This window comes from Myxine glutinosa, chromosome 1, assembly GCF_964187855.1.
Source record: "Myxine glutinosa chromosome 1, kmMyxGlut1.1, whole genome shotgun sequence".
NCBI classification, from domain to species: Eukaryota; Metazoa; Chordata; class Myxini; order Myxiniformes; family Myxinidae; genus Myxine; species Myxine glutinosa.
The window spans coordinates 253,964,450-253,981,258 of NC_136261.1; the positions used below are offsets into that span (position 1 = coordinate 253,964,450).

The following is a 16,809-nucleotide window of genomic DNA, read 5'->3' on the forward strand; positions in this document are numbered from 1 at the left end:
GCCTCCTAGTCTATAACCTTCCCGGGGCCCGTCCCGACATTTTTTGTTTCAGAGGTTTCCTCCTATCTTTCACCGTTCAGGAGATTAGCGCGTGCAGACAAACAAATAAACAAACAAAAACTTTCTTATATATATATACATATACAATATGCATATATTCACACACACATGCACACACATACAGTACATATCATGATGATGTAATTTTGTTGGCTAGTTAAATTGAGATCCTTGCGGTAATGATGTCAGGGGTGGGACAGTCATGGGATTGTATAAGCCAGTGCTGAATCACAAGAATTTTGCTGAAGATTCAACCATCTTGAACCTTTCGTCGTGAGTTTAAAAGACAGTATCCTTGCGTCTTGGATTCATGCATCAGACACTTGGAAAGACTATTATATACATATATAACACAGCATAGTTAGATCGCTTCTTTCAGGAAAAGTAGTTTTTGTTTGGAGAAAACATTTCACTGGAAGGCAAGAATTGTCATTTTACAAATATTTGAGTGTATTTACTTTCCTTCGTTATGGTCTCTCACAAGTATGATGGGCTAACACATCCATTCTTGTTTGTCCTTGCACAGTCATTCAAGCAGTTTTATTTTACATTGGACGTTGAGCTTAAATGGAACAAGTATTCAAAGAAAGTCTTCTCCAGACTCAAAGTCTAAATCAATTTGTTCTGTCGAAGTGCTAATGGCCAAACTTCAGATACACTTTGCTTTCCATAGTGGGTTGATCAAGCCAATTGTTTGAATCATCCTCCAATGTAGAACAAAACTAGCCTTGCCAAAGACTAGTATTCCTCTGAAATAATCTGGCCTAGCTGATTAACCCTTTATTGAAATGTTAGAGTTAATTTGAGAAATCAGAATTGCAGTTAATGCAGCAGATTTTTGTTATGACAACTTTTTAGCGACACCATATAGTTGTAAATTTGATACCTATATTCACAGCAAACATAAAGCAGTTTGAAAATAACTTTTCGATCTGAAACGAATTATATTATTTTCCTGGAAATACCATTGCTTTTGCACAGTGTAATGTGGGTAAAAAAGTTAATTCAAGTTCCACATGTTTTGGAAATAGGTTTTAATGATTTCCCGTCCCATAAAGTTGTGTCAAAAATGCATGCTGAAGCTTATGAGCCTCACGGAAAGTGGTTTTCTGGCACAAAAGGAACACAACACTGATTTGGGAACTTTGACTTCAGCTATTCTGCTGGTCCTAATTTTCCGCTGTTGTACAAGGAAGATTTCCTGTGTCTAAGTCTTGGCCAAGAGTCATTCATCCATGTTATTTGACAATGCAGTTGATTCCTTGCATATTGTGAACTCATTAGATTTGCTGTTTTAAAAAATTAACTCACAGGTGATTCAATCGTTTTTAATTCACCAACTTATTGTGATTTTTATTTTTGACAATTCTCTGATGTGCATTGTTATCTCTGTCCTATCAGACAGGCTTTTCCTTTTGTTCTTTCTCTTCTCTCTCTCCCTCTTCATCTCTCGCTCACTCTTTCGCTGTCCCACCTCCCCCCATCCTCGGCCTCTCTCCATGAACCCCAGGCAGCAGTTTCAGTCTCGGCACAAACTTCTGGCTGCCAGCCAGGCACGAGTAGTAAGGCAGAGCCTCTCACGCTGGGGCAATAAGCCAAGTGCTTTTGTTGGAGTGGACCGGCCGAGAATAGGCGACGGCACCAGTCTTTCCCTTGGGCAAAAGAGACAGAGACAAACCATCACACCCCGGCAACCAGGTTGAAGGCTGGTTCACAGCCAAACTTTATCCTTGATTTATGTAATGTTTTAACGTTCCTCTAAATTGTACATTCTAATCCTTACATTCACAAATTAATTTAGCAAAGGTGGTGGGAGGGAAGGGAGGGAATGTTGTTTGGGGGAAATGAATGATTGCTTTTGGGACTTTTCTGCAGTCCAGCCCATTTCTCCATAAAACTATTTGATAAAGAATTTTGGAACCTCAATCGGTTATTGTACAAAGTGAATAGTGCCGTATTAGTGTAATACGCTGATTTGAAGAAAAAAAACCTGTTAAAAGTGTAATTTTTTTTTACAATTTTAATATGTCTTGTAACGTTTGTGACGTGTAAGATCTCATATTAACAGTATCGTTATGATGAATATAATTATTAGCATTGTGGCATGTTTTCAAATTTTTATTTAACAGTAATAATTATACTGGTGTATTATTTATACAGTAATATTACAGTAATATAGTAATATTTATACAGTAATTATACAGTAATAATCAATTATACTAGCCTGGTGTTGGCTTAGCGGTTAGGGTGCCGGCTTGGGATCCTAGGATCCTGGGTTCGAATCCCGGTCGATCGCTGAATTAACGCCAGGGGGGTTGACTCAGCCTGTCATCCTTCTGAGGTCGGCAAATTGAGTACCAGCTTGCTGGGATGAATGATCACGGTGTGTACCCTGATTTAGAATAGGTACACCGTATCCCTGCGCATCGAAGAGCGTGACCAAGGGTTGTATTGGTGTCAGGAAGAGCATCCGGCCATAAAAACATTGCCTCAAACAGGGAACCATGATTGTCATGGGGCCTGCAAGGCTAACCCCCGCTCTAGCGGGGAAAATAGCCTTAAAAAACGATCATTCATTCATTCATTCATTCAGTAATAATTATACCGATTATGAGATATGCACTCAAATGTCCACACCTGAGTGTGTAAATATATTTCTAGAATTTGCGAGAAAATTCAATCCCGAGCCATATAAATCCTCAAGTGAAATTCTAGGAGGATGATGTAATTTTTTTGGCCACTTAAATTGAGATCCTTGCGGTAATGATGTCAGGGGTGGGACATTCATGGCCTAGTATTAGCCGGTGCTGAATCACAACAATTTTGCTGAAGAGTGAACCATCTTGAACTTTTCCCAGTGAGTTTAAAAGACAGCATCCTTGCTTCTAGGATTCATGCATCAGACACTTGGAGAGAGTTATATTTTGTGTTTGTTTTTCTCTGTGCATCTGTAAATCAAGTTGTGCACCGAAATGAAATCTGCAATTGAACTTTGATGATTTTTTTACCCATTTAATCTGCATTGCTGCTTGAGCTTATTAATAATTTTAACACTTGTATCAACACCCGATAGTAAAGGCGCCACCACGGGGCTATTTGGGTGACATTTTGAGCACTTCTTCATTTGTAATCATCACACGGCTGTGGGGTAGCATCATTGGCTGAGGGTGCCAGCTGGGCCGAAGATGCAATGCCCTTTTCTGGTTAGGGCATTAATTTGGAATTTTGGCCATGGTGCCAGCGATAGCTTGCCTACTCTTCACTGAGGACACCGTGGGATATTTATTTCATGTCCACCAACGAATGCTGGTGGACGAGACGCTTGTTATTCATCCACCTGAAGGATGGCATACATATTGATGAATCACCCTGCCTGTGAAACATTGTGTGTCCGTGTTTGTGTGTGTCCGTGTTTGCGTGTGTCCGTGTGCGTGTATCAGTGTGCGTGTATCAGTGTGCGTGTATCAGTGTGCGTGTGTCCATGTGCGTGTATCAGTGTGTGTGCATCGGTGTGCGTGTGTCCATGTGCGTGTATCAGTGTGTGTGTATCAGTGTGCGTGTATCAGTGTGCGTGTGTCCGTGTGTGTGTGTCCGTGTGTGTGTATCAGTGTGCGTGTATCAGTATGCATGTGTCCGTGTGTGTGTGTCCATGTGCGTGTATCAGTGTGCGTGTATCAGTGTGCGTGTGTCCGTGTGCGTGTATCAGTGTGCATGTATCAGTGTGCGTGTATCAGTGTGCGTGTGTCCATGTGTGTGTATCAGTGTGTGTGTGTGTGTCCGTGTGTGTATCCGTGTGCGTTTATCAGTGTGCGTGTATCAGTGTGTGTGTGTGTGTGTCTGCGTGTGTGTGTCCCCGTGTGTGTGTCAGTGTGCATTGTGCATGCCATTATGCAAGTGTCTGTTTGTCTGTGTATGTTTGTGTGTGTGTCTGCGTGTGTGTGTGTGTGTGTGTGTGTGTGTCTGTGTGTGTGTGTGTGTGTCTGCGTGTGTGTGTGTGTCTTTGTGTGTGTGTGTGCGTGTGTGCGTGTGTGTGTGTGTGTGTGTGCGTGCGTGCGTGCGTGTGTGTGTCTGTTGTCTGCGTGTGCGTGTGTGTGTGTGTGTGTGTCTGCGTGTGTGTCTCCGTGTGTGTGTGTGTGTGTGTGTGTGTCTGCGTGTGTGTGTGCGTGTGTGTGTGTCTGCATGTGTGTGTCTTCGTGTGTGTGTGTGTGTGTGTGTGTCTGTTGTCTGCGTGTGTGTGTGTGTGTGTGTGTGTGTGTGTGTGTGTGTGTGTGTGTATCTGCGTGTGTGTCTCCGTGTGTGTTTCAGTGTGCATTGTGCATGCCATTGTGCGTGTGTCTGTTTGTCTGTGTGTGCATGTGTGTGTCATTCGGCATGTGTGTGTGTGTGTGTGTGTGTTCAAGATATCTTTGTCCTTTCTCGGAACAACCATTATTCAAAGAGAGATGTTGGTATGGGTTCACATTATCATTTCTTGTGATCATCCCTACTTTGTTTACATACATTTTGGAGTAACATTCCTATATCCCTTTACATTAAAAAAAATGTTTTTATTACTTGTATGCATTAGTTTAACATGGCTATGGTGAGAATGTGAGGGATGTTTTCCCCACTTTCACATCAAACAATGTCTCATTTTATGAAAATATCTTAGTTCTATGCAGGTTGAAGTTTTATCTTCCAGCAGATGCAATTAAATAAACATGTAAATTACCTGGACGTTTGTAATTAGTTGTGTTAATCTTCTCGTTTTTTGGCCTCCTTATTATGTTTTTTAAATAGTTTCCACAGCTTCTATACATTAACTCAGTCTTTAGAGAAAAACTGCTGACATAAGCTAAGTATCGTTTTATATTGTATTTGTATATCAATGAGTTTATATTGATAAACTTTGATGCTAAAAAATCAGCTCAGAAAGGCGAAGCGCCAGATCGATATACAAGTTTTATCACTACAGCAACATGTCGCTGCCATACTCCTGCCCTGACTGTAGAAGTTAGATATGGCAAGCTGGTTGTGTAATTTGTGAGCAAGTAGGTGCAGTATTTCCATGAATGTGTATGTATGTGCTGCCTGGAGGTGAGATTGCAATGTGTAATGAACCACTAAGCAGAAGTGCCGTGATGGGAATAGGAGGAGGTATGAGCAGGGGTCTAGCAACTATTGGTAGCACCCAGGGCCAGGAACTTACCTGCACCAACCTCTTTTTCAGTTCTGTTATTGATCAGCACAACCTGGTTTCGATAACAGAACTGAAACCCTTCGTCGGATTAGCGTACACCTCAATGGGTAATGCCCAGAACCTCAGGTTATATTTGCTACCCACAGCAGATAGGAAACCTCAATCGTACGTCCATTGATCTACCTGTCTGCCAATGGTGATCGCCTTCATGACCAAAGCTAGATCTTCACTCTGTACTGTATATAACTATCATTGTATTCTATTACAGCTATATCAATTCAAAATTATCACTCCTGCTTAAGGGACTTAAGGGATATAAAATGTGTGATAAGGTGTAGCGTGTTAACGAAAAGAAAATGAGGGGAGGGAGTATATAAGAGAAGAGAAGGTGTTCTGGGACAGTAAGGAGAGAAATGGAAGAAGGTCAGTTGTTGTTGTTGTTGTTGACCCAGTCAGTTCTGGTTGAACAGACCAGCGGCATGGAGATAGCTAATCAATCTCACAGGAGCGACCCAGAGATCCCTCACATCCAAGATGTTGTGCTCTTGCCTATGTGAAGCCAGGACCGCACAGTCTTCCGTGAGATGTTTTATTGTGTGTGTAGCGGCCTGGCAGTGGTTGCAGGTGTCATCATAAGTGTCGTCGAGCGTATGTTTGTAGTGTAAAAGTTGTGGGTGGTGTCCACAGTAAAGGCGTGAAAGGTGAACATGATCAGACCTGGGGAGTATTTTCTCTTTGTCATCGATGGGTGGGGGGTTTGTGCCCAATATACTGTTTGGGTCCAGGTCGTTTATTGCGTTTATGGTGATGTTGGTGTGGATGTTTTTTTTGTAGTTTCCATGTTTGGTGGGGGGATGTTACAAATGATGTCACTGTAATGTCTTTGTGGTGTAGTTTTAATGTGTCAGGGGCCTGTGGGTGGTTGGACATGTACTGGCATGGGTGATTAAAGGTGGCATTCGCCATTGCAAGGAACTGTGCACTTCTCATGTCTAAGTGGTCTTTGATTTTTAGCTTTTGCTCTGAATATAAACAAATTCTTTTGTAATTTACTTTTTGCAGAGAACCTCATGATGCCCATTCCGAAAAGAATCAAAGTTATCTTTACGCCAACAATTTGCAAACTTCATTGCTCTGGGGAGAACTGCAGAACGAACTGCTCCAAAGGCAATGTTACGACAATTATCTCTGAAGATGGTCAGACGATCTTTCCAGAAAAAGGCGCAGGATTCAGAGTGTGTATGTATTTTCTTTTTTTTACCTTCAACTCTATATTACTAGGCGTGTCTGTTGTTTGTGTGCTCCTCAGATGGGTTGATGAAAGCATGTCTTTCATGTAGTTGTTTACTTATTTGGTGCAGTGAGATAAAATAACTTGTTGTGGATACTGGACTTTGGAAATGATGTATGAACGCAACCGGAGCCTTTCACGCATGCGCTGAGTGTGCGTTTTCAATGTCCCCCGTCTGCAAACCAGGCACTTTTAACCTGTCATTGTTAGGGAGAAATCTGTAAGTCAAATTGCCTTTTGAAAAAAATATTGAGCATTTAAACGAAAGAGTGGCAATTTCAGAATGGTTAACCGTAATTGTTGTGATCCTGGGTGCAATTCAAACTCGTGAAAATATAGAAAATTGGCGAGTAAGTTTGCGAGTTCCTACCATTTCCTGTTATCATACAAACGAGTGGTTGAGGTCACACACATACAAACAAACGCGATCACGGATAGATTAATGCTTCTCTTTTACCAACAGATGCAAAAGTATAGTATAATTCCTCTTGTGGTCCCGGAACCAAACAAAATTATATGTATTGATAAGAGGCATCACAGTTCTCACAGCTACCACTACCCCTTCCCTCAACTCCCACTCCCCCAACTAACTTGAATAAGAGTAAGTATCATCATTTAAAAAGTTGATTTTAAACTTACCCTGTGTATTCACAAGCCCCAGATATGACGCTCATCAAGCTGTTAAGTAGTACCAAAACCAGATATCGTGTCTTCCTCAGGGAAGTCTGCCTGGTATGTCTGGCTCTCACATAAATATAGTTAACATAAGACTTGTGTATTTTCACATCACAAAGATATCCTTTGTCAACAAGTTGGTAACCATTACTTTGTTAGTGATGATGATGACCATTCCTTTTTGCACCGTGATGATGCATAGGGCTGCCAAAGCAGTTTCCTTGGCTATTGGGCACAATCCTGGAGGGGTTGCCACTCCGACACAGGATACCCAAATGGCTCATTCGTCCCAGCAAGCTGGTACTCAATTTTGCCAACCTCAGAAGGATGACAGGCTGAGTCAACCCCCCTGGCATTAATTCAACGATCGACCAGAATTCAAACTCAGGATTCTAACCGTTAAACCAACACCAGGCATTAATTTGTTAGTAGTGATCCACATCATTGTCTTTCCAATAGCAGACATCCATTAAATAAATCACCAAGCCTGCAAGGTTCACATGAGGCACTCCCGCAAGGTTCAAAGTCCACTCCCTGGCAGAGATTGTTTGTAGTGGGGCAGATATGTAACAAAAATTGCACGAGATGTTCACATCCGGCAGAAAGTTTGAAATTTTGCATACAGGGGTATTTTGACATGCTGAGTTCAAAAATTGGCGGATCCAAGAGGTCTGACCAATGGACAGGCCGCCATCTTGAATTCCAATATGGCTGCCAAGACGAAATGTTGATAATCCCTATCTTGGGTTCTAAATGACCTGTGGTGCTCAAATTTTGTACACAAGGGTATGTTGACATGCTGAGTTCAATAAGGCAATAATGTGAAATGTCTGACAAATGGTATGGCCGCCATTTTGAATTCCAATATGGCCGCCAAGACGAAATGTTGAAAATCCCGGGTTCTTTGCAAAAGCAATACCAATTCAATGGATCCCTAGTTGACAAATCATATAACAAGTCAAAGAGCTCATTTCAAAGTATATTTCGTACCAGTTGGCAGCCGTAACATGCTGCAAGCTTTTTTCCATCCGTTTTACTTCTCCTACTGCTCATCTCGGAAGCATTGTCCAGAGCAGAAACATAGTTCTGTGCATGGTAGATTAGCAGCAGGACATTTACAATTTCCAGCACACCGTTTTTTACACTTGCACTTGATCAGCTCTCGGCACCCTTTTGACGCCTCTGGCATTACTGTCCAAAATGGATGCCAGACATCATCTGCATTTTTAGCCCATCCCCAATCTGCAGGTGAAGGCAGCTCTGGGTTAGCAATTTGGGACTGTCCCCAGATGTGACCGGCCTGAAAGACTGCCCTCTTCACATGTTGACGCAGTGCCTCTTTTGTCGGTGGAATATTTTCCGATTGCCGATTTCCCTGAGCAAACAGCTGCTTGCGTGCTTCGTTCACTTTCTTCAGAGGGGAAGTTCTACTGTACAGAACAACGAAGAACCTCTCTATGTTGTCCATGTCATCATCTGTTACTTCCGCTGGTGCATGTGAGAGATGATTGAAGACCTCCCCCAAGTTTGGCATGGAATTCCATATGCTCCACACAGTCTTTTTGCCAATCCCACATATGGCAGAAACAGTATCGCATCCGGAAACAGTATGCAGGAATAGAAGCCCCCATGAGCGTTCAGGGCCAATGTGAGTCGCAATAGTGTGAGCAGCAATGTGCCTGAAATAGTTTCCATGTCCAAATGCCAACCACATTGCACAACCGTCCATAATGCTTGCCATTGCGATAGCCAACACAACCACATCCGTGTCTGTTGCATGAATGACGATACTTCTGTACCCCTGCTGATATGCATGCCAAGCATGTAGCATCATTCGTGAATCAGCCTCTTCATGCGTACATGGTTGAATTTGAGAAACATCAGAAGGGGGCTTTGATTTAACCTCTTCTTCTAAGGTTGTAAGAAGTGTTTTTCCCTCTGGAATAGGCATCGTTTGCAGGGAATCAGCAAGGAAACTGAATAATGTCTTTTTGTTGGAATCTACACGAAGGAAGCTGCTCCAGTTTCGTGGCACGGATGTCTGTTCAGTCACATGGAGTGGTATGCCAGTGCCACGACCAAGCCTGGTGCCTTCTTTGAGACTGTCCGTTCTGTAGGTGTCCCACACCACATCAACACGCATCACAGTCCCCTCATTTAACTTTCGGGCAATGTACGGAAGGACCTGTTTCTGTGCATAGTCACCAAATGTCCTGATCACACTGTTGCACTTCTTAGGCTCCAAATGATGGACTAAGGCAGCCCCATCGAAAATACGAACTTCTCCTTTGGGCGCATCACGAGGACGTTGTGCTAAAGCTTCGAAACAGGGCAAAAGATCAGCCTTGCCAGTTGGTGGCCGCATTGTATTGATACCTTCAGCCAATGCAGGTGGCCACCCGTGACACTCATATTCATAAAATGTGTTAAGATCACCATCTCTAGTTTGGCAAGAAATGTACATTCATGAGAAGAGCTCCACATTACTTTTCATACGTGTAATCTTCGCCTCAGACTTTCCAGGTGTTTTCTTGGGCTTCGATTTCAACAGTGGCAGATTGTTCTTTGAAATGCTATCATAGAAATTGTCAGAAGGATCCTTGATTCGCTGCCCCACAAATCCGTCAAATTGTGTTTTGCCAGTGTCCTCCATGGATCGCACTGTGGCTATCACTTCATCAGGCATGATGACCTTTGTGTCAAGCACATACAAGTCATTACTGTCTTCCGCAAACGGGTTTCCAAGTTTTTCAAAGGAACTGATTGCATTATTGAGATCTGATGCAAAGGATTTCTGGACACTAGGCAATTGTTCGTGGTGGCGGACATCAGTTTGCCTCTGTCTTTGAAACTGGTCCTCAAACTCATTCAGGATTCTGGCTATTTCTGCACCAGCTACCATCCACCGGCGAAGAGCCCCTTCATTCTCAGTAATTCCAATGACTCCACCATCACCTTTCACATAAGCGTTCTGCTGTTCGTGTATCTGATCGTGTGCCATAGCAGAGAACTTGTGTGATGACTTCTGAGTGACAAAGTTCCCCTTGACAAATTCACGATGGATATCCATGGAATCGTTTGAAAGTTCCTGAAGGTCTGTTACATGCACTGTCAACCATCTGGCGTAATGGTAATGGTCCATGGCAAACATCCACGGAATGATCGCCGTGAGAGTCTCCACATAGAGCGTGTAGTTGGCTTCCCGTTGTGATCTTATGAATGCCAAGAGAAGACACTCCAACTGCAGGACTTTATTCCAGTAGCAAAACTGGGGGTACTTTGTAGCCATCTTCTTGCTCCAAAGATCAAATGATTGTAAATCTTCAGTTTCACATGTTTTCCGGTAGTCATCGTATGCCTTTCGCTGCAGAGCGTACAACGCCGCTACTGTGACTTGGTGTGCCCATTGTGACCTCGATATTTGCGAACCTTTGTGAAGACTATCTGCTCTTCCCTCTGTTGTTACACCAGCACTGGTCATTACACTTGCCCAGCCACTCCCCTCCAGGAAGCTGCCGATCGCTTTCAACAAGGCCATCTCTACATGAAGTCCTCCCATCATCACAACAAACTTGTCTTCACCATATATACCTGGCCAAGTCCATTGAATCTTCTTTGCAATTGCATAGAGTGGTTGATCAACGGTCAGAACTGGAACTTGTCCGGGGTTTACTAGTTCTGTCGCCTGCTTGATTAAATTCATTCCATGCTTCACCATTGCCAATGTGTGAGCACTCTCGCGGAACAGAGGTAGCAGTCCTGTAATTGCAGGAGGCCGAGGAACTTCAACCTGCAGATTTGCCATGTATGCTGACCAGGAGATATTATCTTCACTCTCAAGACCTTCCTTCTCCTGCAGACTTTGTACAAACGAAAGCCACTGACTTTCTTTGTCCTGTATTCCGGAGGACACACTTGGAGTGGATGGACCTTTTGGTTTTCTTGGAATGGGATTATTAGTTGGAAATGTTTCAGGAGGCACATCACTGTAAGATGCAGGAAGGGTGGCTATGGTTTTGGAGCGCTGTTTGTTCTCATTCTCAGTGACATTCTCATGATTTCGAATGCTGCCACTTTTGTCATGTGAAACATGTTGTGTCAGTGATAACGCGGTTCCATGAAATGAACTTTGTGCTGATGCTGATGATGGGTTGTGATCTATGTTGTCTAGGTTGCCTGTTGTGAATATTCCACTTCGCAATTTTGTTGGACACACAACGCCGTCATGTTTGTATATTTCTATGACTCTGTTGGCCTCATCTGTGGATACCTCCAGTATGCGATCATAGGAAACACACAAACCATGTTGAAAAAGAACGTCAACGAGATCCCGTTTCCTTGTTTTGCTATGAATGAGAAGACCCAGGTAAAGTGGCAGTGATGTTTCACGTTTCAAATTGTGACGTACTGCTGTAGTTTCCAACCTTCCTCGTTTCATAGTGTTGAATGTTACAAGTTGAGTTAATGATTGCACAGAGACGCCTCCCTTGTTGTTTGCGTTTTGTTTTTGTATGTTTGTACCAGCAAGAATCATTTCCATCAACGCTGCCAATGATGGTGGTGAGTTGTTATATGATTCGTTAACTAGGGATCCATTGAATTGGTATTGCTTTTGCAAAATATCTTTGCGCACAATCTGGGCAGCTCTCATGAGAATGACCGCGTCGTTGTCAGAGCTTTGTCTACAAGCATGCAATAAAGCTTCACCAATGTCCTCTTTGAATGACAGTGCCACTTCATGGTTGCTCTTATGTGCCTCAAGTTGCGGAAGGTGTCTGAGAAGCTTGTCCTTAAGGTGAGTTGAATTAATCCTCTTTGAGATATCACCTCCCAGTTGTGCCAGACGTTCTGTATAAAGCTTTGTGAGATCGGCTAACTTGAAAGTGTAACTGTCATCTGTACACTTCATTTCTTCCAAATAGGCTATCAATTCGGCCAAAGCTACTGATTCTGGTGGCATATTTTCACTTGAACTGGCTTCCTCATTCTTTCTTACAAATGATCTGTATCGAGTGTGGAGAACAGTCATGCACTTCTTGTGATAAACAGCATCTGATGCCGTCATATCACCTACAGACAATCTAGCCAGGAGTTTTGTATCCCTCAATTCTGTTGCCATCAATCGAACATTGGAATCTACATTTTTTGTTGCCGCTCTGTGGACTATTTCTTCATTACTGATAATGCTATCACAAAAGAAACATGTGCTAGCAGTACTCTGTTCAACGGATGGAGATTTGAAACTTGTTCTGAGTCTTTTCTTAACAGGCGAGTAAGTTTCTTCACCAAGTTTAAGGTCTGAACTTTGCTTTCTTTCCCTTGATTCAGCCCTGGCCACACGAGAGCTGCTGCACTGCACATAACAGTTTTTGTGCCATTTGGCAGCATGCGCAGCTAGGGTTTCTGCAATACCGCAACCATCATCTAGTCGGGAAATGTTTATCCCGCAAGGCAAGGCAACTAAATCATTCAATGCCTTGAGATTTTGAGCAAGATTCTCGTAGACGTCTAGGCACGACTGATTGCTGCCCTTACGTGCATCTCTTAGTGGTTCATTTTCAGAACGTTTCTGGCAAAGAGCGCAAATGTTCCAGTCTGTTGGCATTGGAATTGTTGACGATGTTTTCTTTGATTTCGACATTGGATCTGAAAGAGAAAAAACATTAAAAAAATAAATTATTGGAATGTCATGTGAATGTTCAGTTCCGGCAGAAAGTGTTAAATTTCACATACAGGGGTATTTTGGGGCGCTGAATTTCCCAAATTTCTACGCCTTCGACAAAATTACAAACCCATCAGTAGATTTGAGATGCAACAATTTTCCAGTTATCATAATAATGCTCAAATGATTTAACATTATGACATTACCGTACACTGTGCTATTAAAGCAATGAAAACATCGATGTTTGTCTTGGCGGCCATATTGGAATTTAAAATGGCGGCCATACCGTTTGTCAGACATTTCAAATTATTGCATTATTGAACTCAGCATGTCAACATACCCTTGTGTACCAAATTTCAGCGCCACAGGTCATTTAGAACCCAAGATAGGGGAATTTCAACATTTCGTCTTGGCGGCCATATTGGAATTCAAGATGGCGGCCGGTCCATTGGTTAGATCTCTTGGATCCGCCAATTTTTGAAATCAGCGCCCCAAAATACCCCTGTATGCGAAATTTCACACTTTCTGCCGGAAATGAACATCTTTTTCACATATCTGCCCCACTATTGGTGTTTGGATAGCGCGTGCCCGTTCACAGTTATCCAGGCCTTGCACCAGTCCACGTCTTTGGGAGTCTGCAGTACGGGCAGCTGTCAGATCTCAAAAAGGTCTCCAACTCATTTGTTGTGCAGGGACACTCCAAGTATTATCGAGTTCTTTTAGAAACTCTGAGAGCCATTTTATGTAGCAATCCTTGTCTTGCATCATTGCATGCACAATATACGTTAGCACGCCCCAATGACCACTGTTTGTAGGGGGAAATTGTGCATGCATACAGAGCATTATAGGGCAGATTACGTCATTTCGAAAATTGCTATATTGGTGATCAATCTTGTGCACTCAAATGCAATCAACAGCTGACACTCAAGCAAACATTAAACATCTTGAAAATTTCATTTTGTACAATTACAAGATTATATGTAAAGATGCAGAAGCATTAGATGTCACTGCTGAAAGTATATATTATTGCATTTTGCGTTTATATAAATATTGTAAAAAAAACATGGCTCGCGATATGATTGGATGGTGTATCTTGCCTTACTACACAAACCTCTTGGAAAGAATTGGCAAAATAATGTGACGTGCACAAATTGGAGTAGCTTATAAGTTTCTGCACACCATCAGCAACTGTATGTGATCATGAATCCACCCATTGGGTGTCACACACAAAAAACGTCAGCAATTGTTGTTTGGAACTTCGTATGTGAAAGGCCAAGGAGATGGTCTCACCAGTGAACCGATTTATGTCCCTACACAATCCAGTCCATTTTTAGATGTGGCAAAAATGGCATGTTGTAAAATGGATAGGAGAAACAAAGTAACCAGCTAACACCAACATGACATGTATCCACTGTGACAAAACTTTACCACACTAAACCAGCATGTCGCTTCACCAGGCAGCCAGGTACATCACCCCACATCTCCAGGTACACTCACTCACAACCCACACCTGCTCACCAACAACGTACATGAGCAGAAAATTGTTAGCACACCTTACCTATACACCACCTAGGGAACCCGAAAAACAGGGGAGAGTAACACAATGATCCCCTGTAATTGCATGAGCATGGAAATGCTCAATTAACTGTTTATGTATGGTATATCCAGATAATGCTAGATGATGCTAGTCATGATGTAGAAAAAAGCAGAACCCAAATAATAATTGTGTGGCTTTATCATGATACGCTAACAATTACAGACACCCGATAATGTGGCCAGAAATGATCTGTGAGCCGGATATAAAACTAGATTGTAGTTTATGCAATTTGCCAGAGCAAAGACAGATCTGGATTATAGGCTTGAGGAAGTCCATGGACCATAAATGAAATGGTGCCCGAGGCTAAGTCTGCTCTTCACTGTTTGTTTCAAATTGTTGTCGCAGGCCATAGTTCAAATAGTTGGTTGGTTATGTGTTCGTCGGGTGTATATATACGTATATATATATATATATATATATATATATATATATATATATATATATATATATATATATATATATACACATACAATAGCAAAGGTACCTGGCATTGCCAGGCAACGTGGGGTCCTTCATCCCGCCCTGTACCCTGCTTCTTCCCACCCACCCCTCCGGACTACAACCTCACCCCTTCCCCTCTCGCCATTGAACTTAAAAAGGAGAAGATGGTGGGGAGATGTGAGGATGGGGAGGAGGGGAGGGGGAGAGAGGAAGAGCTGGGGGAGGGAGAAGGGGGGGGGGTGAGGAAGGGGAGGTGGGAGATATAGGGGGGAAAATCTGGCAGATGTGATGCTCATTTTAACATCCTTCTGAGGAATGGCAGACACATTGATGTAAAATCCTGCCTGTGAAACACTGGGATGACATTTATAGCTGGGTCGGGATTCAAACCCAGGCTAGATGGCTTATGGCTAATGTGCGTACATTTCAGCCATCCTTCCATGGTGTGGGGATTTATTGCTTTGTATCCACTGAAAACATTTTTCAATTCTCTCTTGCACTCGTTCACTTGTCCCGTTGCTTTACCAATTCTAATCCTCCAATTTATTTTGATGTCCTACTCCGGGGATGTCTCCTCAGAGTACCGACGTGTTGGCGTGGATGCTTGTATGTATCGAAACTTGTAGAGTGCTCGCCAAGTGGCTCAAGCACTCAAGCAAGCACTCCAATGAAATGGTCTACCGACATCCTCTTCTTCTTTTGAAGTTATCTATGGCATTTTCAGAGCAAGTGGCTCTATATATGCCACATAACAGCAGTGAACGAAGGAGCCTTTAGTTAATCTATAATACTATATGGATTTCCCACTCTCTATAATTTAAAATTTCAGAACTGTCTTGCAGTGTCGGGGATGCTTCTGGTTCAAATGTTTGGCAGATCTGACACCCCAATCTCCACCTATTTAATACTTTAAAATAAACGGAATCTGGGTCCATCTTATAGAGGGAATTGTAAAAACAGATGGCTCAAATCTTGGGGTTTCCTACAAGTATCGCAGATCCCAGTAGAGTGTGGAGGTATAAATTAAGATGACAGATCAAGAGGGCTGACAGCCTTCCTAAAATAAATACGTTGAAACACTCAGTTATGAGAATCACTAATTTATTATAATTTATGGATTTCACTCCATATTTTGGAGGTTATTTAGTTCATCACCTCCGATCCTCAAATCACAAGGCAGATTTGGATTATAAACTTGAATTAGTTCATGAGAGGCCATTGTGGAAAATCAAATCATATATAAAGCATAAATCGCTGCAAGCTACGAATTTGAAAATGATAGCACCTACAAAAGTGATGTATAATCGTTGGTATGAAGATCAGACATTTGAAAATGTGAGTGAGAAAAGTGAAAAATAAATTTGGAGTACTTAATCATGCAGAAACTGTTACGGCTTATTCCAAAGCAAGGAATTTTGAGCAGGCCGAAACAAGGCCAAAGACCCGTGTGAGGAATAGCAGGCTGAGCAAGAATAAAGGCGGTTTTTGTTTTAAATAAATAAGCTGTTTAATTATCTTCAAAAGCCATGTTTAAATTTATCCAAATACTCAGTTTTCATTCATGCACTCCTTTGCTGTTCCTTTAGGAGACATTGAAAGTTTCAGGCCGGTAGGTTTCATGGTTTTGCAGTTATGGAGGAGACACACACACAAACACACACACACACACACACGCATAACATACAAAAAGGTAATCCGAATTCAAGGGGTTAAAATGCAAAGGTTATTTAGTTTGACAATTTACATGTGGTTTACCAATTATGAGGAGATGCTCATATTTCCATTGATGCTTTTCATGCATCATTGCTGTCACACATGACCGAGTACATGTTCATTGAAAATGTCAAGTTCAAATCGCATTTTTACAAGTTTGGCTAATCGGTGCAAGACAGTTTGAAATGGAC

The 16,809-nt window shown here is 42.2% G+C and overlaps 1 protein-coding gene across 2 annotated transcripts in view; it reads left to right on the top strand.

Annotated features, from left to right (window-relative positions):
- LOC137436425 (latent-transforming growth factor beta-binding protein 1) overlaps positions 1 to 16,809 on the top strand; it is a 327,003-nt gene that overhangs the window by 80,622 nt on the left and 229,572 nt on the right. For both annotated transcript variants that reach the window (XM_068130197.2, XM_068130206.2), the window contains exons 4-5: positions 1,571 to 1,758; positions 6,302 to 6,478. In XM_068130197.2, the coding sequence (XP_067986298.2) occupies positions 1,571 to 1,758; positions 6,302 to 6,478 (365 nt within the window). The remainder of the gene's footprint in view (positions 1 to 1,570; positions 1,759 to 6,301; positions 6,479 to 16,809) is intronic.